The 14,438-nt window shown below is 42.8% G+C and overlaps 1 protein-coding gene across 3 annotated transcripts in view; it reads left to right on the top strand.

Annotated features, from left to right (window-relative positions):
* The window catches only part of KLHL26 (kelch like family member 26), a 36,529-nt gene that overhangs the window by 6,001 nt on the left and 16,090 nt on the right, over window positions 1-14,438 (top strand). For all 3 annotated transcript variants that reach the window (XM_087703262.1, XM_087703260.1, XM_087703261.1), the window contains exon 2: window positions 12,003-12,185. In XM_087703262.1, coding sequence (XP_087559388.1) covers window positions 12,003-12,185 — 183 coding nt within the window. The remainder of the gene's footprint in view (window positions 1-12,002; window positions 12,186-14,438) is intronic.

The raw sequence follows: 14,438 nt of genomic DNA, 5'->3' as shown, positions 1-14,438 counted from the left end.
AAATATTTTAAAAAAGATGCTTGGATCCTTAATTGCTTTGTTCATTGCAATCCTCCTTAATATTAGAGTCTTCCATTCAGTGCTCTGTAAAATATGTTGCTTTCTTGCTAAAATTTTAATAACTAGAATAAACACCAGGATCAAGTTGAATTCTAAATATATCTACTTACAATGGCTAGATTTCTCTTTGGTTGTTTTAATTGTGTCCATTGAACGTGAGAATCCTGAGTTTTACAGGCTCATCGGTGTGTGCATTTTATGGTGCATTATTTTCTTTATTTCCTGCCAAATGATCTACAATTAGCAGGTTTAGTCTGATTAATGGACAACAGGGATATCAACTTTGTTCCCACAGCATCAATGGTTAGCAGAGGTTAAAGTGGGTTAAACTCCTAATATCCTGATTTGGAATTTCCAAAGTGTATCTGATAGGCCCTTAAATGGCACGGATTTGGACAGATTGATTTTTAACCTGATCTAGGTAATTTTTTTAATCGAAGCAGATGTGGCTGGTACCGTGATTTCTCCGAAATAAGTGCTTGGTCTTATTTTCGGGAAGTCTTATATTATTTTTGAGGTTCAGGAGGCGGTGAGCATGGTTACCTCAGGGCTGCTCCTATTTTCAGGGAGGGCTTATTTTAATACATGTGCTCAAAAACCCAATTGGGCTTATTATCTGGGGAGGTCTTATTTTCAGAGAAACACTGAAATACTATTCTGGGCACCTGCTGACCTTAGAAATTACAATATATAAGGCAGTGTTTCTCAACCTTAGCAACTATTCTGCTGACCTTAGAAATTACAATATATAAGGCAGTGCTGACCTTAGAAATTATAATATATAAGGCAGTGTTTCTCAACCTTAGCAACTTGAAGATGTCCGGACTTCAACTCCCAGAATTCCCCAGCCAGCATTCGCTGGCTGGGGAATTCTAGAAGTTGAAGTCCGGACATCTTCAAGTTGTCAAGGTTGAGAAACACTGATATAAGGATTATAATCCAAACATCCTCTTTCAGGCCTAGTGCCACATGCAAGTTGAACTTGAGTTACAATCACAATGGAGCCTTGTCCATCATGGTCTTAAGTTGTGACAGTTGTAAATCAGTCATACGCATGCAGCGTTCATTAAGCAAATGTCGTGGTCATTAAATGAACCAATTGTTCCTATGGGCCAATTTTGCCAGAAACAGGAAGTAAATGCAAGTTTTTGACAAAACCGTTGTAAAACAGTCATATGACTGCAGGATGCTGTTAATGGCCTAAAAATGGGCCAGTTGCCAAGCTCCTGACCTGCAAATTACATGAGCAGCCATCAGAACTTAAGAACAGGGTCATAAGCACTCCAGAGTGGTCCATTGTAATGTTGAAATTGTAAGTCAGATTTGCTTAACACAAAAAAAGGTTGTGAAATTGGAATGGTCACATGACTCGCCCATTTTACAACCATCACAAGAAACTTAACTGCGATTGGCAGGCTCCATCGTGGTCATATATTAAGTATTAACCTGTAGACTCTTTAGACCCATCTATTGCAGTAGACTATTCCAAAGCATTAGGTAGAGATGTCTTTCCTATCACTTGGTACCTGATTGTCTAAGGTGCTGCCACAAGGAAGAGGGAGTCAAGCTATTCTCCAAAGCACCCGAAGGTAGAACAAGAAGCAATGGGTGGAAACTAATCAAGGAGATGATTAGAACTAAGATGAAATTTCCTGACAGTTAGAACAATTAATCCACGGAACAACTTATTTTATTTATTTATTTATTTATTTTATTTTATTTTATTTATTAGACTTATATACCGCTTCATAGGGCTTTCAGCCCTCTCTAAGCGGTTTACAATTTTTTTAGCACAAATTGAATCAGCAACTTGCCCCCACAGTCCGGGTCCTCATTTCACCCACCTCGGAAGGATGGAAGGCTGAGTCGACCTTGAGCCGGTGAGATTAGAACCGCTGAACTGCATATCACAGTCAGCTAAAGTGGCCTGCCGTACTGCACCCTAACCACTGCGCCACCTCGGCTCTTTTTTACAACTTGCTGCTGTTGTTGGAGCATTCACAACTTGCCTCCAGAAGTTGTGAATGCTCCAACACTGGAAGCTTTTAAGAAGAGATTGGACAGACATTCGTCTGAAATGGTATAAGGTTTCCCAACTGAGCAGGGGGTTGAACTACAGTGGGACCTCGGGTCACGAATGGCTCAGACCACAACCAAATTGGGTGCAGACCAAAAAATCCACTAAATGTTTCACTCAGGTCACGAACACATCCTCGGGTGCCGATCAAGCACAGCCGCAGCGATTTCCCCTGCTGCGCCATTTTTTGTGTGTGCGCACGCATGTGCAGTCAGTCTTGTTTCTGGTCACGACCAAATCAGGTGCTGACCGAAGTTCTGGAACAGATTGCGATCAGCACCCGAGGTCCCACTGTAGAAGACTTCTGAGGTCCCTTTCAATTCTTTTATTCTGATATTTTGTTTTAAAGCTGGGTTAGCAGAAGAATAAGCAAAACATCCATGGTACATCTGAGCAATAGTGCAAGGCATTATGGGGCCAGTTGAAAGTGAAGCCACAATGCCAGAGAATTGGAACTAGGAATTATATTGTTTTCCTTAACAAAATAAATGGGACCCATAAGTCCTTCTTATCTAATAGCAACTGTGAGGTAGGGAAGACGTTAATTCTTATCCTTACGAAGTTTTTATCCCTACTGAATCATTCCTTTTGCACCTAATTGTAAATGAAATAAAAGGTAAATAGGGTCTTACGTTGCTTCAGAAACACTTATCCTACCTTTTTGCTTATTAGGCATGAGATTTATTCATTTCTTGTTTAATCTGGCTTTGGAACAACAGAAATTCTAGTTTTATAGGAAAGGAACAATTACAGTCTGCATTATATGCATATAGAAATAATTTAGCAGAACTCGTGATGTACAGAACTGGCCAAATTTAGAAAACAGTCCAACTCTAAATCCTTTTAGGACTTACAGATTACCTTGAATTGTATCCTATGGGCAACTGGCAACGAGTGGGGGGTCTTTTAACACAGAGTCCATCCTAGTAAAAACATTGTCATGTTTTTATGACAAGGCCCGGGGGAGGGCCTTCTCTGTAGCAGCTCCGGCCCTTTGGAATGAACTCCACGCGGAGATTCGGACCCTCACCTCTCTCTAGGCCTTCCGGAAAGCTGTCAAAACCTGGCTGTGCCGGCAGGCCTGGGGTTGATGAGTTCCCCTCCCCTCTCGACTTGTATGGCTGTATGACTCTTGTGTATTTTAATTACGTGTATTGTGTTTGTATCCCCTTTCCCCTTTTGAGTTGTTCGCCGCCCTGAGTCCCTCCCGGAGAAGGGCGGCATACAAATGAACTAAATCTTAATCTTAATCTTTGCACCAATTATAATTTTGCATGGATAGACCCCCAAACTGCATAGTACCACAACCAAAGCAGAATCAAGGTGTGGATTACCTTTTCAAAATCTGGCCAGCTGGAAAAGGATTGAAGTTGGTGCATTATTTGTTTAGGCAATGGATATATCTGCTCATCCTAAATACAGAACTCTTGGGGGGGCTTAGAAACCACACTACAGGAAAATACTGTAAAAACTGTTCATTCCTGCAAACAGAACAAAAGTTGAAGTTAAGATGATCAAACATGCTGTAATTTTAAAGATATGCATTCATGGCAAGACGTTGTGATTGCCTACTCTAAATCGTCCAAGCTGCCTGAGAGTTATTTCTGCATTGGCACAAATCTGAAAAAAATATATGTTATTTTATAGTCTGAACTATCGAGCTACGTGCTAAGAAATGCTCCCTAACTGTAGATTTATAGATTGATGGACTTGGAAATGCATCAGTCCATTAAAAGGGTGTTCTCAATTAACTTTATCATTATTCAGAAGTTTGGCATAATGTTTTCCAAAGAGGAAAAATTAGAATTGGAGGCCAACTGTGAAAGAGAATTTGCTGACCCAAGGTTTTTCCATTACAACGATCCTGTGCTTTCTAGCTCCAGGAAAAAAATGACAAGTCTGAATAAGACTTAGTTTGCCTGAGACATAATATACTGAAGAGAAATTTTTTTAAAATCACACATAATAGGACAGGTTAAGAGGGAAAAACTAGTCTACAGTTAGTCCTCAAATTATGACTATAATGGAGTTTCCTGCACCATTCATTCCCAACAACCTGCACCAGTGTTCAACAGTGAAGGGGTACAGGGCAAAAAAACATCATACAGAAAGCACAGCTCCACAACACGGTTCTTTTGGCAATTCCAAGAAGGCTCCACACCCATTTACATTACTCGGGTACTGGACACTGAGGACACAGACAAATCTCCAAGTGGCCTCAAGGACCCTCTAAAAGAATGCAAATGACCAGCTACTTGCAAGGAATATAAATCTCTTCGTGACCCATCAAAACCGCGGTCCACTAAAGCGCGCCCGATTAAAGCGCGTACCTGACGTCATCAGCAGCGCGACAAATAAAATTAAAAATAAATTAAATTAAAATTAAAATTAAATTAAAGCAAGCCGATTCACATAAAGGTAAGGGTTAGGTTTAGGGTTAGGGTTAGGTTAAGGGTTAGGGTTAGGTTTAGGGTTACGTTAAGCGTTAGGGTTAGGTTTAGGGTTAGGTTAAGGGTTAGCGTTAGGTTTAGCGTTAGGTTAAGGGTTAGGTTTAGGGTTAGGTTTAGGGTTAGGTTAAGGGTTAGGCTTAGGGTTAGGTTTAGGGTTAGGTTTGGGGGGGTTAGGTTTAGATTTACGTGTTAATTTTAAGTTTACCGCTCACAGTGTGCTGTTTTCGTCGCGCTGTGATGACGTCACGTACGCGCTTTCGTCGAGCACGCTTTAGTCTACCACGGTTTTGTGGTGGAACCAATCTCTTCATTCCCCCCCATCGAGTGGGCAAATTTTCCAACCAAGCTACCTCAAATGGGCTAATTTACAGAAGCTTCCAAAATCTGGGACTCATGACTCACATGAAATTGAAATTTGGCCAATTTTATGAAAATATTTTACGATATAAAAGTTATCGAAACAGTTTATTACATAATACAAAATGTCCTAAAACAGTCCTGTGCTGATATTTGACTGCTACATGGTTCAAAATGGGACTATTTACAAGGCAGATATATCTCTGAATATATCCCAACTTTTCCAGTGAAGGTAAGCTGTTGACTTACGACTTCAATTGAAACCGGACCTTCCATTTCAAAGTGAAGTAGTTGTTGAGTCATTCCTGATTTTATGACCTTTTTTTTGTGCCATAGCTGTTAAATGAATCACCCCAATTAAATGAATCTCATGGTCATTAAGATAATCCAGCTTCCCCTATTGACTTTGTTGGAAGCCAGCTGGCAAGGTCGCAAACGGAGATTTGGCGACCTTGGTAAAATGTTTGCTCAAAATAAGGAAATGGTAAAAAAAATGTTTTCTGAGGTGTAAAGGCTAATAGGAAGACATTATATAATACGTGGTCTATTGATAGGCATGAATGTTGAAAGAAAAATAGCTGTGTACAAGAACACGCTTTTATGGATGTAAGGATACAAAGGGAAGTTGAATGCAGTGGGAATGGGGCACTGGAGAATTACGTGGTAAAATAAGGGAAAGGGTTCAAGTATAAGTAGATGCTGCATAATGTGGCTTGTATGTAAAAGCAGGACTACATTGAAGTAGTATAGTTACGTAAAGAGAATGAAGATTAAGCAGCAAACAAAATGCATTAAGAAAACATACAGCTAGTTCTCATTTAATTACTGTAACGGGATCAGAATTTCTGTTGCTAAGCAAAGTGGTCATTGGATGAAATACCTCTTTAGCGAGGGCAGCTTTGAATAGTCACGTTGCGGTCATTAGGCAAGAATCTCCTGCTTTTCTTACCCGGCCATGCGCACCTATCCTTCAATTCTCTCCAATTGCCTATTCTGCCCCCTATCTCTGCTTTTTTGGCCACTCCGCACTCCACCACCCTTGCTGCCCGCAGCTGGCCTTCGTCTTCTGTTGATGATGAGGCATGCCCAGCCTGATCTTGCAAAGTTTTTTTCCAAAGGGCTTCTCAAGGCTCAGTGGAGTGCAGGGTGGCCAAAAGGGCAAAGATAGAACATAGAATATAAGAATAATAAGAGTCGGAAGGGACCTTGGATGTCTTCTAGTCCAATACCCTGCTTGTTGTGGTCCGCCAGCAGCCAGTGGAGCTGGTGGCAGACTCAGACAGTGAGGAGGTTGGGGAGGAACATGGGCCAGTCCTGGAGTCTGGGGAAGGCTCTGATGAGGGCTCTGTGTCGGAGGCAGAGAGGTGGCCAGGGCCGTCTGACAGTTATCAGCTGCCTTCTGAGTCAGATATCAGTGAGGCAGACGAACAGCTGGAGCCTGTTCCCAGTGTGCGCGTGCACAGAGTTGCCAGGCAAAGGGAACAGCTAAGAAACAGGGGTCGACTTGGGAGTAAAGCCACAGGTGGGCGGTGAATGGCCCCTCCCAGAGGAGATAAAAGGGGTTTAGCGGCACAAGGACTCGGCTTCGTGGCGCTGGGGAAGCCTAGATCAGAACACTGCTCAAGCAGGAGACCTTGTACCATTTCAGGCAAATGGTTATCCAGTCTCTTTTTGAAAGCCTCCAGTGATGGAGCAACCCACAACTTCAGAAGGCAAGCTGTTCCGTTGGTGGATTGCTCTCACTATTGGGGAATTTCTCCTTAATTCTAGGTTGCTTCTCTCTTTGGTTAGTTTCCATCCATTATTTCTCATCTTGCTTTTTGGTGCTTTGGACACCCCTCCCCCTCATCTTTGTAGGAGCCCCTCAAATATTGAAACAGTAATCATGTTTTATATGTCTTGTAAGATGGGGAGAGACAGGTGGGTGGCGAAGAGCTGGAGCACACCCTGTGTATGGAAGGGAGGGAGGAAAAAGGGAGGGAGGAAAAAAGGAAGGAAAGAAAAAAGGAAGGAAAGGGAGGAAGGAAGAAGTGATAAAAAGGGAGGGATGGAAGGAAGGAAGGAAAATGGGAGGGAGGAAAAAAGGAAGGAAAGAAAGAAGGAAAGAAAGGGAGTGAGGAAGAAGTGATAAAAAGGGAGGGAGGGATGGAAGGAAGGAAGGAAGGAAAACGGGAGGGAGGAAAAAAGGAAGGAAAGAAAGAAAGAAGGAAAGAGGGAGTGAGGAAGAAGTGATAAAAAGGGATGGATGGATGGATGGATGGAAGGAAGGAAGGAAGGAAGGAAGGAAGGAAGGAAGGAAGGAAGAAAGAAAGACATGGGTTCTATTGTTGAGTTGTTGCAATGAATGCCTGATTCCTCTTTTTAGGTGGGAGCCAACCAATGTAGGCATTGTTGTTGGGTTCTCATTCCCAGTACCCTATCAGCAAACCTTCAGTGCCTCTGGCTGTAGCTGCTGAATCCCAGGTCAGTTTCTAATAAAGCCCCCCTCCCATTAATTCCTGATTAATGGGGGGGGAGGCTGATTCCAGCCTCAGGGAACATTCTCTAACACCCCCCATCACTTCTCCAGGAAGCTAAATTAGCTCTATTCCTATTAACACAGGTAGTCCTCTGCTTATGGCCTCAACTGAGCCCAATATTTCTGTTGCTAAGTAAGATAGTTATTAAGTGAATTTTTCCCCATTTTACGATCTTTCTTCTCCGGGTTAAGTGAATCTCTGCAGTTGTTAGTAACATGTTTGTAAAGTGAATCTGGCTTCCCCATTGATTTTGCTTGTTGGAAGGTGATCACATGACTTGGGGGACACTGCAACCTTCATAAATATGAACCAGTGGCCAAGCGTCCAGATTTTGATCACATGACCATGGGGATGCAGCAATGGTCATAACTGAAAAATGGCCGGTCACTTTTTTTCCAGTGCTGCCGTAACTCTGAACAGTCGCTAAATGAATGAGGACTACCTGTATTGAAAACCCACTCGCAAGACTTGGTTGTGATATCAGGCTGTAGTATCCCAAGAAAGATTTTAAGGTGGCTTCTCTGTTGTGAGTGATATTTCTCTGTGGTTTGTGTATTTTATTTTTTTTAATTGTTTTGAAAAATGTAAGTAAGGGTGTGTGTGTGTGTGTGTGTGTGTTTCATAAGGATTGTTTTTTTTGTGGCTTTATCTGATTGTTTATATCGCCCACTTCCAGTGAGGTGGGCAGCTATATAAATTAAATCAACCCATCCTTCCCTGGAGGGAGAGGATTTGATTTTTTTAAGAGAACAGGGAAAACTAAACAGTTTTATACACTGCCACCTACTTAAAGCCCTGTCTCGTTAGTAGGGAAGGAGTAAAGTAGTCTTTAGCAATTGTTTGATGGATTATGATTGATTATGTACCTTCAAGTTGTTTTTGACTCCTAGTGATCACATAGATCAGTACATAGATAGTTCCTCAACCCTGGCAGCTTCCAGGCGGTTCCAGACTTCAACTCCCAGAATTCCCCAGCCAGCATGAGTTGAAGTCTACCCATCTTCAAGTTGTCAAGTTTGAGAAACGTTGACATATATAGATCCAGGAAATTCTGTCCCTAACTTGTTCCTTCATGTCTTCCAATAGTGCCCCATTTACCCAATTCTATCCTCTTTGCTGCTGCTGTTTTCTTTCCTTCTACATTTCCTAGTATTTGAGCTTTTCCAGAGAAAAGTTAAGCTTTCTTAAAAGAATAAACTCTTCTTAGCTAAAAACACAAGTTCCGGTTTCTTCCAGGCTTCCAAAGTAAGTTCTGAATAGGTTGAAACGGTATGTACGCGGCTCCACGCAAACATTACCAACCGATCACCACAATCGTGGCATGTGGGCCTTGGCAAAGAATCACTCAAGGTTTTCTTTTGTGCCTTTCCTGGAACCTCTGCCAAGGAACAGATACTGTTCTGTATTTTATTTTTCACAACTATAGTAACACACACAATGGGACTGCAAGGCCACCAGGCGTTAAAGTGTTTTTTTTTTTAAATGCCATTATTTCACATCCTGTAATGTGACCTCCCTCCCTCCCTCTCTCTCTCTCTCCACTCCTCATTCTAAAGTCTTTTCAATGAAAAGGTTAAATTATATCATGCTCGTGGTTGAAACCATAGTTTCAGCTTGGGAACTGTGAATATCCTAGACCAACCCAAGTCCAAAAATGCTAGAGAATTCCTGGAAGCCTGGCACAAACAATCGGCCATCCACGGACACATGGACATAAACAACATCTACATACCATTCAAAAGGGACAATCAAAAAGCTAAAAAGGATTCCTCCTGAAGTATAAAATAGAAGAAGAAATTGTGAAAGAACAAATGATAAAATGGGCGCAAAACTTTGCCTATAATATTGAATTAGACAAATGGGAAAAATTTTGGGGAACAAACTTAAAAATGACACTATCAGTTGCATACAAGGAAAACCAGTACAAAATGTTTTACAGATGGCACCTGGCACTAACAAGGTTAGCTAAAATCTTAACAAATACCTCCCCAAAATGTTGCAAATGCGAATCAATACACGGAACATATTACCATTTATGGTGGACCTGTGAGGAGGCTAAAATTTTTTGGAAAAGGATCAAAAATTGGCTGGAGGCAATAACAGGGGTTAAAATAGAATGGAAACCTGAAGTTTTTTTTTAGGAATAATGTCTGTGAAATACAAAAAAGAAATCCAGTATTGAACACTACATATAATTATGGCGGCAAGGATTGCCTTTGCCCAGAAATGGAAAAACAAATTAATTCCAAGTGAAGATGAAATAATAAGAAAGGTTATGGATTGTGTTGAAATGGACAAACTAACTAAAGAAATCCAGGAAAAAGAAGAATCAAAAGTCTACCAGATATGGGATAAATGGTGTAGGTGGATGGAGGAAAGAAACAAGAATCAATGAAGAAATATAACAAAACTCAAAAAATAATAGTTATAAGTAAAATAAGAGGGTTAAGAATGGTGAAATCCAAATGAAATACAACAGAAGGGGAAATAATATAAGGTGAGCGGTATCGATTGATAATTTCTATTAGAAAGAACAGGAAGCTCCTGTTCGTATTGTATTGTGTAAATGTGGTGTATGTCTAGGTTTTGTGTGTGTGTGTTTTACATGTTTGTTAATAAAAAATAAAAAAAATAATAAAAAAGCTAAAAAGGAATACATCACCTCTCCAGCAATCAGCATCCAGATGAGCAGAGATTAGCACCCAAATTAACATTAGACTAACAATCAAAGAACTACCAAACCAGCTAACAGTAAACAACAACCCAATCAACCAATACCACTCCGACAAACTCTGACAGGGCAAGCCACTAGTACAGGGGTTGGCAAACCTAAACACTCAAAGAGTCATTTGGACCCGTTTCCCACAGAAAACACCAGGAGCCACAAAGGTCCTAACCGGAAGCCCCCTGTTCAATTCTGGAGCTGACTGGAAGTTCACTTCCCCCATACTTTTTCCTCTACCTGACATAACCGAAATCCCTATCAATTGTGGAGACAACTAGAAAACCCTCCCCTTGCCATAGAGTCTTCTCCTGGCGCACTGTACTTCTCCCCCCCCACCGGAAGCTCCTCTCAAAATTGTGGCGCCGACCAGTGACGGAGCTGCAGCAGAGGGAGGAAAGAGCCATATGCGGCCCCAGAACCGCAGATTGCTGACCCCTGCACTAGTACATAAAATGAGGGAAAACCCATCTCCCCCCTAGCACTGATGATGTTACCTAGTTAGGTAATGAAATGTCTGCAAGAAAACCATCAAGCTGACAGAGCAGCAAGGACCCCATATACCATGTTCAGCTTCATATATTCCAAGATCACTTTTCCTGTCTTCATTTTTATTAAAGAAGTGGAATGTGTGTATGGTTAGGGTCCATTGGTAACCACAGTGGAGTTTGAAGCTGTTTCTTGAATTATGACCTTGAAGAATACTTAAATTTTTGTAAGAAGATGGGGCCTTTTCCCCTTCTTTCCTGTATAAAAAGGGATAAAACAGTGGTTCTCAACCCATGGTCTGTCCATGAAGGCTTAAAAAATATTATGATTTAAATCTTGAGTTAAGTCTTGGGAGGTCCATGGGAGTGGTAGGTTCCTGCGGGTATGGTCCCGTACAGCCGTACCGGTAGTAGCCGGGAGCAGCTGACAGTGTACCGGTACAATGGCTCGTGTGGCCCGCCTCTTTGTGTTCTATACTTGTTTCTAAAGCAACTGGCCAATTGCGCACGCGCGCACAGCAGGCGATGCCTATGCGAGCCCCAACAAGCAGCTGGGCATCGCAAGGGCGATGGATTGCACATGTGTGCGCAGCGCACATGCACAAACAGGACACATAGCCCGTGAGCAGCATACCGCCAGCGATGGTAAGAGCAACCCACCACTGGTCTATGGCCATGCTGTCCATGGCCATGCTGTCCATGGCCAAAAGATTGCGAACCACTGAGTAAAAGGTTCCTCCGGTTTGAGAGACCATTACAGAGCAGGTAATACTAACACTTCCTTGCAAAATTGGTGGTGTGGCAGTTCTGAATAGCATATATTGTCCTCAAACTGTATATAAATCCGTTCCCTTCTCTATAGTAGTCCTTGATTTATGACTGGTTGTTTAGCAGTAATTCGAAATTACAACGGACCTCTCCGTAAGAGCCGAGGTGGCGCAGTGGTTAGGGTGCAGTACTGCAGGCCACTTCAGCTGACTGTTATCTGCAGTTCAGCGGTTCTAATCTCACCGGCTCAAGGTTGACTCAGCCTTCCATCCTTCTGAGGTGGGTGAAATGAGGACCCAGACTGTGGGGGCGATATGCTGACTCTGTAAACCGCTTAGAGATGGCTGAAAGCCCTATGAAGCGGTATATAAGTCTAACTGCTATTGCTATTGCTATTAGTTCTATTTGTATTAGAATGTGTGACACCCAAGTGCCACACTGTTCACGATTGATTTTATATATATATATATGTATATTTTTAAAAATAAAAAACTTGAAAAAAATTGTAAAAAGCACCTTATAATTTATTCCCCCCTTTCTCCCACTCCCCCCACTTTCTAGCATGGCGGACAAGAACAGCACATTGAAATGCACTTTCTCTGCTCCGGGCCATAGTGTGATCCTCCTGCATGGCCTGGCTTCTTTGCGGGCTCAGGCCCAGTTGCTGGATGTCATCCTCACCATCAACAATGAGGTCTTTCAGGTGCACAAAGTTGTTTTGGCGGCCTGCAGTGACTACTTCAGGTGAGACAGGCTCAACTGTCTTTATGGAAGCTTGTTTTCTGCTCTTTCAATCCACGTTGACCGAGTTGGTCGCGGACAACATGGTGGGTTTGTGTCAGGGAATTGGCCAGAGGGTGTCCAAATGGAGTCAGGGGGGCCGACACAAATGTGTAGTTTTATATAAATAAGTATATTTCACAGCTGACAAGATAGTCAGGCACATCACGACATCATGAGGTAAATCGTCAGGTAAATCACAGAACAGCATACAAAGCACAAAGAAGAAAAAGGCGGGAAAAATGAGAAACTCCCCCTTTATACCCAGCAACCAATCATATTGTAGATTGCCTCATGCAGGGGGCCATCTCTCCAACCAATCAACTACAACTGTGTGTTCTGGCTCATTATAAATTTTACTATTCCGGTTACGAAATTTAAATATCCAAACATTTTGCCAGTGAGGGCTATAATTAATTCTTGATTTACAATCATTCTTTTACTGCGGTTACAGCAGTGTTAGGACCAATCTTTGCATTTATGGCCATCGTAGCATTCCCCATGATCAAAAGTCAAAACCATGTTTTTACCACAGTTGCAGCATCCCAGAATCATGATTGCCATTTGTGACTTTCCCAGATGGCTTCTGACAAGTAAAGTCAATGGGGGAAACCAGATTCATGTAACAACCACAAGATTCACTTAACAAATGCAGTGATTTTCTTAACAATGGTGGCAAAAAAGGTGTAACATTGGCCATGACTCACTTAACAACTGCCTTGCCTAGCAATGGACATTCTGGTCTCAATTATGACCATAAGTCAAGAACTACCTGTATTGCTCAGCAGATGGCTTTTATGCAAGGAGGGCAGGCATTATTGTGGCCCACCAGTGGCCAGTAGAGCTGGAGGCAGACACAGACAGTGAGGAGGTTGGGGAGGAACATGGGCCAGTCCTGGAGACTGGGGAAGGCTCTGACGAGGGCTCTGCATTAGAGGCAGAGAGGGGGCCAGGGTCGTCTGACAGTTATCAGCTGCCTTCAGTATCCTTCCCTCAGGAGTGGGGAGGGAATGGGGATTTTGCAGTATCCTTCCCCTGGAATGGGGAGGGAATGGGAATTTTGCAGTATCCTTTCCCTGGAGTGGGGAGGGAATGGAGATTTTGTAGTATCCTTTCCCTGGAGTGGGGAGGGAATGGGGATTTTGCAGTATCCTTCCCCTGGAGTGGGGAGGGAATGGGAATTTTTCAGTATCCTTTCCCTGGAGGGGGGAGGGAATGGGAATTTTTCAGTATCCTTTCCCTGGAGTGGGGAGGGAATGGGAATTTTTCAGTATCCTTCCCCTGGAGTGGGGAGGGAATGGGAATTTTTCAGTATCCTTCCCCTGGAGGGGGGAGGGAATGGGAATTTTTCAGTATCCTTTCCCTGGAGTGGGGAGGGAATGGGAATTTTTCAGTATCCTTCCCCTGGAGGGGGGAGGGAATGGGGATGTTGCAGTATCCTTCCCTCAGGAGTGGGGAGGGAATGGGGATTTTGCAGTATCCTTCCCCTGGAGGGGGGAGGGAATGGGGATTTTGCAGTATCCTTCCCCTGGAGTGGGGAGGGAATGGGGATTTTGCAGTATCCTTCCCCTGGAGTGGGGAGGGAATGGGAATTTTTCAATATCCTTCCCCTGGAGGGGGGAGGGAATGGGGATGTTGCAGTATCCTTCCCCTGGAGGGGGGAGGGAATGGGGATTTTGCAGTATCCTTCCCCTGGAGTGGGGAGGGAATGGGGATTTTGCAGTATCCTTCCCCTGCCACGCCCACCAAGCCACACCACACCTATCAAGCCACGCCCACAGAACTGTTAGTAAACAATTTTGAATCCCACCACTGCACAGAAACCATCACACTTTCTTCCAGGCACTGGCAAAGTTGCATCAGTGGGTGCCCTGTGGAATCGAGGTGATTTTCATCCCTCATCCCTTCCCAAATAATTTAAATCTGTGTTTGCAAACATGACAACTTTAAGATGTGTAGACTCCTAGATTTCTCCAGCCAGTTTCAACTCCTAGAATCCCCAGAATCACCTTGTAGGGGAGAGAGGGGGCATAAAAATTTAATACATAAAATAAATAAAATTCCCCAGCACATATTTAAAATTGAGAAACACTGCTTCATTCATTCATTCATTCATTTATCTGCAAGTAGCCATCAAGTCTGTTTCTCTCCTAATTATCCCATACTTTCATTTTTTGGGTATGTTGTTCATGAATACAAAAGAAAATGCTTCTTTAC

The sequence above is a fragment of the Thamnophis sirtalis genome, unplaced genomic scaffold (assembly GCF_051295495.1).
Source record: "Thamnophis sirtalis isolate CommonGarterSnake01/CBP01778 unplaced genomic scaffold, rThaSir2_p1.2 scaffold_1, whole genome shotgun sequence".
In the NCBI taxonomy this organism is placed as follows: Eukaryota; Metazoa; Chordata; class Lepidosauria; order Squamata; family Natricidae; genus Thamnophis; species Thamnophis sirtalis.
The sequence above is the reverse complement of the archived record's forward strand: the minus strand, read 5'-3'. Positions and strand labels throughout refer to the sequence as shown.